The sequence below is a fragment of the Hemicordylus capensis genome, chromosome 4, assembly GCF_027244095.1.
Source record: "Hemicordylus capensis ecotype Gifberg chromosome 4, rHemCap1.1.pri, whole genome shotgun sequence".
In the NCBI taxonomy this organism is placed as follows: Eukaryota; Metazoa; Chordata; class Lepidosauria; order Squamata; family Cordylidae; genus Hemicordylus; species Hemicordylus capensis.
In genome coordinates this window covers 20,250,045-20,263,697 of record NC_069660.1, presented here as the reverse complement: position 1 = coordinate 20,263,697, position 13,653 = coordinate 20,250,045, and the positions used below count along the sequence as shown (strand labels likewise).

The 13,653-nt window shown below is 46.9% G+C and overlaps 1 protein-coding gene across 1 annotated transcript in view; it reads right to left on the bottom strand.

Moving 5' to 3' along the window:
- The window catches only part of APCDD1L (APC down-regulated 1 like), a 47,594-nt gene extending 36,658 nt beyond the window's left edge, over positions 1–10,936 (bottom strand). The window contains exon 1 of the mRNA XM_053250475.1: positions 10,343–10,936. Coding sequence (XP_053106450.1) covers positions 10,343–10,379 — 37 coding nt within the window. The 5' untranslated portion in view covers positions 10,380–10,936. The remainder of the gene's footprint in view (positions 1–10,342) is intronic.
- Between the last annotated feature and the right edge of the window lie 2,717 nt (positions 10,937–13,653).

Sequence of the window (13,653 nt, the reverse complement as noted above, 5' to 3'; positions counted from 1 at the left end):
GATCCACAAGTCAGGATACTGACAAAAAGAGACCATTCCTCTACTCATGTCTGCACTGAGATCTAATCAGGCTTCTACCAAGCCTGTGCACAGGAAACAGCCAAGCAGAGGCTGTGCCACCCTGCTGGGGGCAGACTCCCATCTCACTCCTTGTACAATACCCAGTAAGATCTTGGATTCCCATGGGCTAGGGCATCTTTGCAGCAGCTAAAGCTAAAGCTAAAGCAACGAACAAAACTGGCATGCAAATCAGAGCAAAGTCAATACCTGATACAAGCCAGTTCTTGTGCAACTGTAAAGTTGGTAAATGTGTGCCGCTGAGTCGGTGCCGACTCCTGGAGACCACAGAGCCCTGTAGTTGTCTTTGGTAGAGTACAGGATGGGTTTACCATTGCCATCTCCCGCGCAGTATGAGATGCTGCCTTTCAGCATCTTCTTATATCGCTGCCGCACAATATAGGTGTTTCCCATAGTCTGGGAAACATACCAGTGGGGATTCGAACCAAGCAACCTCTTGCTCCTCAGGTAAGTTACTTCTCCGCTGTGCCATTAGGTGGCTCTGTGTAACTGTAGATATAAGCTAAATCAAATGAAACATAGTGTTAGAAAACATCACTGCCAAAACATAAAACTGATAGAGCTTCAAAATGATGTATTTATACACCTCCAAAGGGGTGGTGGTGTATGTTTTTTTTAACTAAGGAAGGTTGCTGACAAAACCCAAGATCTCCCGCTCCCTATGGAAGATGTACTAGCAGCTCGCTGGAAAATTAGATTTCCACTGTCAAAACTATGCCTGTGGTATAATCTGCTTATTTGAAATGGACTGAATTTGAAATGGGCTCACTTGAAAATAAAATTCACATGGTGAGCCCAGGCTCTGAGATGTCCGATAATCTCAAACATCTGCATATTATAAAAGAGCCTTTGCCAGTGTTGCATATAGTCTATACTAAAAAGATCCAACTTTTGCAACAGGGTATCCCAAGTTCTCCACCAGAAAAGGTGACTTTCTGTAACCTGTCCTGACTTTGCAAGACAAGAGAAATGTGGGGTTAATTAGCTCCTACCCACCATGGGGATGATCAAGGAGCTATTTGGGCATTCAATTCCAGGGTTGATTTAAAAAAACAACAACTGATGGACTTTTTAAAAATAAGAAAAGAAAATTGGATTTTTAAAATTTAAATCAATTTTTTTAAATCATAAAGAACCTAGTCAAAGATATCACCATGAATATTAATCATAATTATTTTCTATGAACATGTTAAGAGCAGTATATGAGGATGAGAGATAACAGACCTGATCAGTCCTATTCTGCAGGTGGTGTACATGCATCACGCGCACACGCACACACACACACACACACACAGAGTCATGCCCTTGCTCCCCTACCCCGCCCCCCATCAAAAGTACAAAGACAAGAAAGGTCAATGAATGGAGGATTTGGGAGAATGAAGTCAATATAAGCAAGGAGGAGGAGTCTGGATATAAATGTACAGGATGGAAAGACGAATGGAAAGTGAAACCAAAAGTGAACAGAAGATATTCATGCAGTCCTGAGGAAACTTTTTCCGAGTGTATCCTCCACTGTAGAATGGAAACTTATTATGGCAGCAGACCGTAAGAGAGACCCAATTTGGGAATATTTTAATGAAGTTCCTGTACTTGTGGGTAAGAAAGGCATGTGCATGAAATGCAAACAGTGCAACAATGAAATTCAAGGCCTGGCTGCCTGAATGAAACAGCATTATGAGAAGTGTGTACCTATTAAAGTGTGTACCTACCTTCTAAAAATGAAACCTGCATCGATCTCTAAATATGTATTAAAGTTAACAGCAGACAACAAGAATGTACTTTTATAGAAAGTGAGGATTAAATAGAATCTTCCTGATTAGTAATTTAAATTGTGATTTAAATCATTAAAATTGAGTCCTTCTGTGAAGCGATTTAAATCATTATTTAAATCGATTTGATTTAAATCAAATAAACCATTTTCAAGTCCCACTCCCTGACCGCAGGGTTTTTTTCACCAACCATCCTTCTTGTTTCTTCTCTCCCCCACCCCCCTGCTTTTTTCATCTGCACATTTTCAAGTCTATCTGCCTTCAAAAGGTCTAGAAACTTGCTTGCTCTAAAAATCAAAAGGCAAGATTCTCAACTGGCTAGTTTCCTGGCATTTATATAGTGCTTTAAAGAGTTCAAGGCACAGATGCTGTACGCATGGCAGGATTTCTGTGCTCATGCCAAATCATGGGATATATCAGGCTTCACACACCCTGTTGTTAATAAATTCTGAGGAACACTCAGTATCAGCCCATGATATTTTGCTGCCTGAAATAGAACACCACGAGGCACACCCTCCCTTCCATTTCTCCTTTTTTGTATTACAACCTCTCCTTTTTCCTTGTGATGGCATTTTGCCTTCCTCCCTCTTCCGTGGGGGAAGGTGGGCGTGTCATTCCCGAGAAGTGGTCCACACTCTACCACCTGAAGCAGTCCACTTCACCCTGCTTCATGGTAGGGCCAATCCCAGGAACACTAAGCCATACGTGTTAATGGCAAAAGTGAAGGTGAAGGAGAGAAATCTTTTTTGCCCAGGGAGCAAAGCTCTGTGCCATTGGGAGTGTATCAGCTGAGACAAATAGCAGCCGTGGGGGGGGGGCTCAGAAATCCCCCCCACCCTGTTACATTCCCAGTCTGGATCAAGGCCTTGTGTGGCTGCTATTTACATCTGAAAAAACAAACCCACTTTCCGAATCTGGATCCAGGCTCCATGTGGCTCCTACTTACATGTTAATAATAATAATAATATATTAATAAACAAATAGGGACACTCGGGCCCCTATGAAACAAAGTCTAGTATAGTCCTTTGGCCACTATGGCAGGTGATGATGGAAGCTGCATCCAACAACATCTGGAGACCCAATGCTGGGAAGACCTGGCGGTAACCTTCCACACAGGCTTGCCACAAGCATGGAGGGCCTAGAAATGGCCCATGCTTTTGTGGAGTTAGCATAAGTGCAAGCGAGGAAGAATGGCAAGTTCTCTTATCCAAAAGTTGCCAACCTCCGATATCGTTTTTGTTTAAACTTTATGATAGGAATCTAAAGCTCAAAATGAGGTGCAGGGAGATGAAGTTCGACTATGAATAATATTGCTGGACAGATGCGATTGGTTTAGCATAGAACTGCCTTTGATCTCGGCGCCGCACACGTTTCTCTGTTTATAGTCAGCAAGTTTTAAACATCACCTTTAAAAAATGGGATACGAGCAAACCTGCAGTTGCCTGCACTCCTGAGCTACGCAACATTTCCTGGATGCCAGTCTCTCTACCAGTTACACTGAGTGCTTTAAGTAATCACTTTTCTTAGAGCAAAATGTTTTGGTTTTTTTGTTTGTTTTGGGGGGGATACCAAAAATTTTATCCAGCTTGCAGATTCAAGAGTCAACATCTTGTACATGAGCAAGAAAAACAAGCACATGTGCAGCAAAGGAGCTCCCGCTTCTCAAGTGTGGGTGCACACGTGTAGGGGGAAATTTTGCAGATTGTGTCTTCCTTCCTCCAGCAGCACTCCATGCAACATGCAGTTATGTCCATGAGCACTGTGCATCCCTCAGGGACATAACTCTATGCTGCATGGGGTGCTTCTGTGGGAAGGAGAGATTAGCAAAAATACTGCCCCCAAATTAACAAGCACCTGCGCTTCAGCAGCAGGATTGCACACATGTGTTTCATTTGCACATGTGCAGAATTACTCCAGCCAAGGGATATGATCACAGTGAGGTCATTCACACAATCAAAAACTGTGTTCTGCCCAGGTTTGAGAGCTGTGCATACTCCCAATTTTCAGCTGTGTGGAAGCAAGGTAAGAGAAAAACGTGGGTAGAAGTGCTTGTATGGAAGCAAGGTTGGAGGAAAAGCTACCTAGATTTTCCTTGCTTCCACACAGCCCCTTCTACCCAGGTTTTCCTCCTACCTTGCTTCAACACAACTGAAAATTGGGAGCACACACAGCTCCCAAACCTGGGTAGAACATTTCTTTTGATTGTGTGAATGTCCTCAATCTCTCTTAAATACTTGCTCAGTACTGACTGCTGTTGCAGCACTGATCCCAGAGATTAAAGGCAGAAGTATAGATAACCTTGACAAATCCATGGTCTCAAACCCAGATAATAGGTGGGAGGGAGGCAGGGGTTGCTTAACCCCTCCAGCACTCACAAATGAAAAGTTCCCTCCAGGCCATTTAGCCCCTAGTTCCACTTTCAGAGCCCAGATGGGATTAAAAACAACAAGATTAAAAGATCGCTGGGCAGGAAGAGGGGGATATTGGCAGACAAAGGGTTAATCATTCAATTCTTATCTGCAAGGTAATACTTTGCAAGGTAATAGAACAGGGCTGGGGAAACCCCTGTGCTGAGATTAAAATGCGTAGCTCCCACCTTCAACATACAAAATAAGGATGGCAATCCTTTTTAACTCATCCAGGGGTTCTCAAACCGGAGTCCCCAGATGTTGTTGGACTACAACTCCCATCATCTCAGCCACAGTGACCCATCTTAGTTGGGTCCCCAGATGTCCAACAGGATCTGGAGGCCCAAGTCTGAGAACCCCTGCTGTGCAATGCAACCTATATAGTCCTTCCCAGGGCCTTTTAAAGACTAAGAGCCTAGAGGAGAAATACTGCATTTACCTGAATCCAATATTAGTTTCTCCCCCACCAAACAAATTCTCCGATATTAGAAATTTGGGGCTCGTCTTAAATTCTGTTCCATTTGGGTAAACAGGTACAAGTTGTGTTTCACCTCTATTTTTAAGTGAGTCGTCTTAAATACAGTGTCTTCTTCCATTCAGGTAAATACGGTTTACACTAGAGCCCCCCTTTACATAGGAAGTGCCTTATACCAAGTCAGACCATTGGTCTATCTAGCTCAGTATTGTCTACACAGACTGGCAGCGCAAGGTTACAGGCAGGAGTCTCTCTCGACCCTATCTTGGAGATGCCAAGGAGGAGACTTGGAATGTTCTGCATGCAAGCACGCAGACATTCCTCCCCGAGCGGCCCCATCCCCAAATGGGAATATCTTACAGTGCTCACACACGCTGAGGCTATTCTGACGGATCGCTAGAAACCAGGCTAAGGGAGCCCAGCCCGGTTTCTAGTGATTGTTAGAACCACCAGGTATGCCCGCGAGCCTAGTGGCTCCATGTCGGCTAGCCCGCCTAGGAACTCCTCCCCTTAAATGAGGTTAACGGAGCGCTCGTTCCATTAACTACGTTTTTGTGGTCATGAGACACTGCGGTGTGGCTTAGCAGCACGATGACTCTCGAGGAGACCCCCGCTGGGAGGCTCCAACAAGCCTCTCGGCCTCAGGGGTCTCTCCAGGATGCCCCACGCAGTTTGCGTGGTGCATCCTGGGACTTTCATTATGGAGCCAGCGATTGTGTGGGCGGCCAGTCTGGCCGCCCAGAGACAGCTCCTTGCCCATGTGCAAGGAGAGCGAGCTAAGCCCGCTCTCCCCGCACAAACTTGATGATGGACACTGTGGAGGGGAAGGGTTGGGTAAATGGTTTGTTCTTTATCCCCTTCACAAGTAACAGAAACAGGGGCTGCCTGGGACAAATTAGATTGTAATAATTTAACTCTACCTCTGAATATCCTAGTCCAGGCAGAATGGTTAAATTCCTAGGCACCATGGCTCCCTGGCATCTGGGATTTGTGAAGCTCTGGGCTAAGTTACAATTCCAGCAACATTCCCTGTTCACAAAGCCTTTCAGCCCCCATTCTCTAGAGCAGGGGTTCCCAATAGGGGGTACTAGTACCCCTAGGGATATCTGAAGGCCTCCCGGGGAGACTCAGAGCCCTTCTGGCTCCCCACACTGCTCATAAGCAACCAATGGAATTAGGCAGACAACTCTGCTTCAAGTGGGAATAATTTCAAACAGTTTATTTCAATGGGAATACTCATGAGCCACTATCTGGATGTCAGCTGGTGACTGGAGTAGCCTATCTCAGAACTATAACATGTAAATATACATGTGCACACACTCTCTTTTAAAATATTTACCCTAAAGAGGAAATGACTTGCCTAGTGAGCAAGAGGTTGCTGGTTCGAATCCCCGCTGATATGTGAGAAACACCTATTTCGGGCAGCAGCAATATAGGAAGGTGCTGAAAGGCATAATCTCACACTACGTGGGAGATGGCAATGGTAAACCCCTCCTGTATTCTACCAAAGACAACCACAGGGCTCTGTGGTCACCAGGAGTCAACACCGACTCGAGGGCACCACTTTACCTAAGCTGAAGCAACAGAAGGGGTATACTTGTTTTAAAAGATTGGGAATCCCTGCTCTAAAGCAGTTCCTATTTCAGTGGGCCCAATTTACAATTTAAATGTATTTCCTTTCTCCTCATAAGTTACCTGATAAAGACAGATTTTTCTGCGTTGATCTCAGAGATTAAAGACATAAAATAAAAATAGGTATGTTAAAACTTCTTACGGCACTACAATTAAGCGGGATCACGCACGTTTTATACCACACAAAAGTCACTTGCTGTCTCCCACCCAATAACCCTGGACAACTGAGCAATTCAGATCATTTCTCCCACTGCACTTCCCGAGACAGAAGCATCTTTGGAGAAGTAGCATCACCAGATTTTATGAGGATCCATCTCCCCAGCTTCCTCCATGCCCCAATTTGGAAGAACAGCTATCAGAAATGGTACTTGAAAGATTCCCATTAAGACAGGGGGGGATTCTCAGACTTGGGTCCCCAGATGTTGTTGAACTACAACTCCCCTCATTCCCAGCCACAATGGCCTTTGTGGCTGGGGATGATGGGAGTTGTAGACCAACAACATCTGGGGACCCAAGTTTCAAAACCCCTGCATTAAGAGATCTCCAGTCACAGGGTGCCACAGCTGCACAGAATCTATATAACTCAGGGAGCTTACAGTGGAAGCTCATGGAAAAAGGCATCCCTACACACAGAAAACAAGCCTGTCAGGGCTAGGCTGGGAACTTTCTCCCTGACAGGCTAGTTTTCTACATGCAGGGAACTTTCTTTTCCTTTTTTTTTGTTTAATACAAGAGAATTTAATCATGCAAACCCCCACCTACAGTCTGGAGTGGTACAGTCCAGGTGTAGTTTTACTGCTTCATCTAATGTTTGTATGCATTAAGCCACAGTGATAAATAAAACTTGCTCTCTACTACTTTACCCGTTGTCCTATTGTACCACCTCCTCTCAATTTTTTCCTGCCCATTCTGGACATTTTTTCACCTTTTACGCATCATTTCTTTTTAGCTACAAATAGTGCAAATACCTATCTATTTATATAATCACAAACTCACACACACAAAACAGTGGCTATCTCCAAAATGAGGTGAAACCCCAGATGAATTTCACGAATCCCTTAAAATTCATCTTCTCCCCACTTTCCAGACATACATAAATGAGTCCTGACAATCACATTTAGGTAACCTTTCCGATTATCACAGATTTTCAGCATTCCCATGGGACTGTCAAGAGCCACCACATGCTGGGCATTCATTTTTTACATTTATACCCAGCTCTTCCTCCAAGGAGCCCATATACATGGTTTATGATTCTCCTCACAACCACCCTGTGAGGTAGGTTTAGGCTGAGAGATAAGTGCAAGCATTCCCATAGGCATCACCCATTGTTTGCATATGACTATTTCTCCTTTGTATGCACCCACATTTTGTGTGTCCTATAACATTAACAAAATGCTTAATAAATCTGCAAATAGCTCTGGAAAACTCTGCTAACTACTATCACCATCCACCCACTCTGACACGGGGGGGACCCCAAAGAGAACTGTCCCAATTCCTGATCATTACTGCTCCTGCTAGTTTAGCCTAATCAATACTGGACAGTGGTGGGAGGGGAGGCAAGCAAAGCCAAGGAAGAGCCTTCCCTCTTTCTCCCCTTCCTTTGCCATCAGCACCAACTTTAGAGGCTCTTCCTTGCCACAAACTGTGATCTTTTATTAGTTGTCTCAGGCTGGTGCTGGTTGCTCCAATGAGGCTCCTTGTCATGGCCAATTCAAGCAGATCCCTACTCTTCTACATGGAGTGCATAGCCCCTTGGTTGCAGCAAAATATCTGCAAGCTGAGCAACCAGCACCTTCAAAAACAGTCCAGAGAGTAAGGAAGAGAATGAAATATTTTATATATTCCCCCCCCACCACCAAGGAAGTCTTTGGAGATGCAGGTCCAAGGAAACAGGGTTCCTTCTTTAAAAAATAAAACAACACTCATGCTTAGCTAGTTTTAAAGACTCTTAGTCAGTCTTTAAATCGCTGTGCAACTCTGTTGTTTTAGCTAGGACAGGCGAATATGGCCACTCTCTTGGAATTTGTCCCAGATGAGATGGGCAGGCTCAAGGAAACTATCAGGGCTTAAAACTCAGTCAGGCGCATCAAGCCACAGAGCCTGTGGTCAGCCCTGAAACATGGGAGGCTGAAGCAACGAGAGAGTGACTTGGTGTGTGGCAGTGTCTCTTCCCTCACATAATGAATGTCCGTATTAGGGACAAAAGCCTACAGATAGACAGTAGATCTTCATGGGGCTTTGGGGAGAAGGGGAACTTTGATGCCCATGCCAATTTTGGAAGGGCAGTATAAAACTGAATAAATAAATAAATTAATAATAATAATAAATAATAATAATTCACCCACCCTTCCCATGCAGCAGAGAAAAGCCCAGAAGACTCAATTCTAGAAGAAAAATGCTTTCAATCAGACACAATCTACTACTTTGGATTCCCACTTTCCCAGTGGCTGAAATGTGGTTTTGAATGGCTGGATCGTGGGGTACATGGTGGCACTTAATTACTACTGCACTAATGCATCCTTTCAAACCAATTGGGTCATATTTAAGGACTTACAACAATGACTCCAGGATCACTTGAAAAGGGTGAAAAGCAAGGATGATGGGTCAGTTTTAGGTATCTCCAAAAGAAGATCCACTCTTGAGAGCACATTTATTATTTATTCGATTTCTATACCGCCCTTCCAAAAATGGGTCAGGGCGGATCACACAGAGAAAATAAATAAGATGGATCCCTGTTCCCAAAGGGCTCACAATCTAAAAAGGAACATAAGCTAGACACCAGCCACAGTCACTGGAGGTACTATGCTGGGGGTGGATAGGGCCAGTTACTCTCCCCCTGCTAAATAAAGAGAATCACCACGTTCAAGGGTGCCTCTTTGCCAAGTTAGCAAGGGCATGCACAAAATCGGCCCTTTTCCTCCTGGGTTGATTAAACTTTCATCTTAGTTCTGTTTCTTAATGTCCCTCTGCATACTCAAGTTCAGGTAAGGCAAATAATTTATCTGTTAGCACTCTTTTGCCATTCTACTCAGAATCAGGTTGTTAAAGAGCAGGAGAATCCTCCCCCGCACGCATACTTATGAGCACAGAGAATTAGGGTTACTGAATCAATTACTCCAGAATAATTAACACGGAAAACAATAATCTACGTTCATGTGCATGGTATAGATTTATTACTAGTGTGAACGTCAGGATTTGTGGACAAAATTTGTAGTGAGACTAAACTTTCCTCAATGCTGGTGGTACACTGACAAAACAGCATTACGCCGTGCATATATGCACGCACTAAAGATCCCAACTATGTACTATACTCCGTCCGAATCAATCTGGAATAAGTAGTAGCACCTTCCAACAGGAGGACAGCCACCCTCAAAAAGTTAGCGTGTCTTTCTCCAGTCGTAAACACGTGTGAAAGCCTCGAAAAAAGCACAGCCCTCTGCATGTCTACTCAGAAGTCAGTACAAACCGAGGGGACCAATGGGATTTGCTCCCTCCCCCCCGTGTTTGCAGGACTGCACCCTGTCCGGAACCGTTCTGAGCGCGTGCCGAACGAAAGAGCGTTGCAGGCGGACTGCTCCGCGTTCAGAAGCGGTCCCTCGAGTACATGCTCCTGCGCAGGAGAACCCCGCGATCCAGCCTTGTTTCAAAGGTCTCCGCTGCAGCCAGACTTCCTTGTGTTTACGTGTGTATGAATGGCACGCGCGCTTGCACCACCGCCAGCCAAACTCGGCGGAATAAACCCGCAGCGTTTCTACCCGTGCAAGCAAACTCACCCAGCAGCGCCCAGCCGGGGCTCCTGGCAGCAGGGCTGTGCTTGAGCGGCACAGGGTCCTTCCTCCCACCTCTTTCCAGCCCGCTGGAGCCCCGTAGCAGGAAGCCGCGCTCGTGAGCCGCCAAGAGCCCCAGTCCCGAATCCCAGCTGCGGCTCTCGGAGCCGAGCAAGCCCTCCAAGCACACAGGGGCCCTTGCGAATCTCTTACCTAGGAAGAGCCCAACGAGCCACCAGGAGCGGAGCATTGCCGAACCCAAGCCCCGCACGCGGTCTTAGCAACCTGTCCCAGGCAAACAGCGGGCGGGCGCCCTGGCGAAACCCTCTGGACAAGAAGGGCAGGAGAAGGAGAAGCGCTGGGTGGGGAGGAGGACCCGGCCGGCTAAGCTCAGCGCGCTTTGCCTCTGCAGGGCCGGGCCCCGGGATCCATGTGCTGCTGCTGCTGCTCCCGAAAGCCCGCTAGCGACTTAATAAGGCCCCGATGGGGCGGGCGGGCTGCTGCCAGCCGCTCGCTGCACGAGACGAGAGACCAGGCAGAGGCGGCGCCCCACGTAGGCTTCGGCCAGGCTCCCTCGGAGCGTCTTCCTTGGAACTGGAGCGCGCGTCCTCCCCGCCGCGGCGACAGTCTGTGTGGATCGTTTTAATGGAGCTTGGCAGCTCCCCGTTCACTTGCCAGAGGAGGTGGAGACTGGGGCCGTCTCTGCTCCACGCACATGTTGCGCACACCCGCCCGCGCTCGCGGATCGCCTCCGTCGGATTGCCCGCCACGCAGGCGCCTGGGAAGCTGCCCCCTTCCCGGAGCTCCCCCACCCAACTCCTGGCAGGCCTGTGTTAAAAATTAGCAAAACCCGTTTCATACCGTGTGTGCTTTTTGTACTGTTTTTTAAAAGTGTAAGGCCTGGGGAAAGGACCGGCGCAGCCCTTAACAACTGAGCTTATCTACACAGAGGACTCCGCCAAAACAGCCATTTAAAAAAGGGCACCTTTGTGGGCCAATTTCCGAACGGCTCCCATTCCAAATATGTGCCATCTCTTGAATTGCGTTAGTACGTGTGCACGTGAACTAAGGAGCAACGTGTGCGGCTGCGACTGGCGTGTTTCCCGGAGAAATGCTCCTCTTTCGCGCCGTCTAGCAAGACACACACGCTCCCCTCAATCTAGAACCTCCTTCATCCTCCTCCGCCCGGACCGGGTGCTGCTACAGAGGACTGGAGAGGAGCAGAAAGAGAACATGCCGGAGGAGTCACGTTGTGCTCAGATCCTTTTATTGCAGGAATTCTCTCCCCCCGCCCCCAATCCTCACCCCTGGCAGCGCTGCTCTGCTTTAAAACCTGTGTGGCAGGCACAGGCAGCCAGCCAACAGGTGAAGCTTCCCGCATCACTGCATACTGTGGTGGGGAAAGCCGCACCTCTGAATTTCTGTCTTTCAAGCCCGGGAGCGGCACCCCCTGCTAGAGAAAAGAGCTGGTAACTTGATCTGTACCTGATGATCAGGAGGGGTTGTTCATAATGCCATAGAAAAAGTCAGCAGCATGAGCAAGCTGCCTCCAGCCCAAGACTTTGGGCAGCAAGACGAGCTCTCTGGCAGCGATGTTGCTGCAAATTTAGAAGTGCAGGAGCTCTCCATGAGAGCCCCCATAGCCGTGCCCACCCCCGACAGCCAGAGAAGCCCAGAATACTGGCACTCGTCCCTGGCATCCCCGCTCCCCTACACCCTGCCTGGGTCTAATTTTCAGGACTGTTCCTGCTTGGTATTCATACACACTCCCCTCTCTGAAACGAAGTATTTCTCCCAAAGCCTGGGTGGAGCGGAAAAACACTTTACATATGCTCAGATATTACTACTCTCTTGCAGGCTACAGAACCCATTCGCAGAGCCTACACCTTACTGTTCTCAGAGGTGCAGCGCACACGATCTAATCAATATGTGGAGGTTGGCAGAGGGGCCAGTGGGCCAAATCTCAAGCCTCCTTCCAACCTGTTGTTTATATCCATATTGAAGTTGTAAAGTTGTGCCGTGGAGTCGGTATCGACTCCTGGCAACCACAGGGCCCTGTGGTTTTCTTTGGTAGAATACAGGAGGGATTTGCCATTGCCATCTCCTGTGCAGTATGAGAACATAGGAAGCTGCCATATACTGAGTCAGACCATAGGTCCATCTAGCTCAGTATTGTCTACCCAGACTGGCAGCAGCTTCTCCAAGGTTGCAGGCAGGAATCTCTCTCAGCCCTATCTTGGAGATGCCAGGGAGGGAACTTGGAACCTAGATGCTCTTCCCAGAGTGATTCTGTCCCCTAAAGGGAACATCTTACAGTGCTCACACATCAAGTCTCCCATTCATATGCAACCAGGGTGGACCCTTCTTAGCTAAGGGGACAAGTCACGCTTGCTACTACAAGACCAGCTCTTCTCTCCTAAGATGAGATGATGCTGAAAGGCATACATCTTCCTGTATCACTGCTGCCCGATATAGGTGTTTCCCATAGTCTGGGAAACATACCGGCAGGGATTCGAACCAGCAACCTCTTGCTCCCTACTAGGCAAGTTACTTCTGACACTTTAATGTTTGCTGCCATATTATGAAACGCAAAGAGCTTCCGCTGCTGATTTCTGCAGAGCACACTTGTTAAAAGCATAACAGTAGAGCAGGCCCAGCCGGGGTGAGTAGATAGGATTGTATTGGTGTTGGTGAGTTGTCACCCAATTAGTATAGAACACTAGATGTTCAGAATTTCAAAAGAACAGATTGTGAAATACAATATTATTATTATTATTTTACATTTATATCCCACTCTTCCTCCAAGGAGCCCAGAGCGGTGTACTACATACTTGAGTTTCTCTTTCACAACAACCCTGTGAAGTAGGTTAGGCTGAGAGAGAAGTGACTGGCCCAGAGTCACCCAGCTAGTCTCATGGCTGAATGGGGATTTGAACTCAGGTCTCCCCGGTCCTAGTCCAGTACTCTAACCACTACACCACGCTAGACTATGAAATACAATTGAAAGGGGTGTTTGGTGGATCAGCTAAGAGATATGCTGGGGGGTCCTTTGGGTTTGCTTCTCCCCAACACTCTGGTGTTCCAACTGCTTCTGCCACAGCTGTCCTTGGAAGTCCATGATGAGCCCAAGGGAAATAGCTCCCTGCCATGAATGATGCTGTGAAGTAGCACAAGCATATATTGGCACACCTGGTTTGACCAAAATGTGTGGATTTTACACATGGTTATGCAGTTCCCATCAGCCCCAGCTGCAATGACCCTTGGTTTGGGACTGTGGAGGTTGCAGTCAACCACATCTGGGGATCTCTGTTACAGGGACTACTCTTCTAAAAGGGATCCCCAGATGTTGTTGACTACAACTCCCAGAATCCCCAGGCAAAAGCCATTGCAGCTGGGGATTCTGGGAGTTGTAGTCAACAACATCCCTGTTAATTTTTTTTTCAAATTCAATTTTTATTAATTTTTAACAATAGTAATCCTTAACAATCATAATAAACACAAATGGACTTCCCGCGCACCTCCCT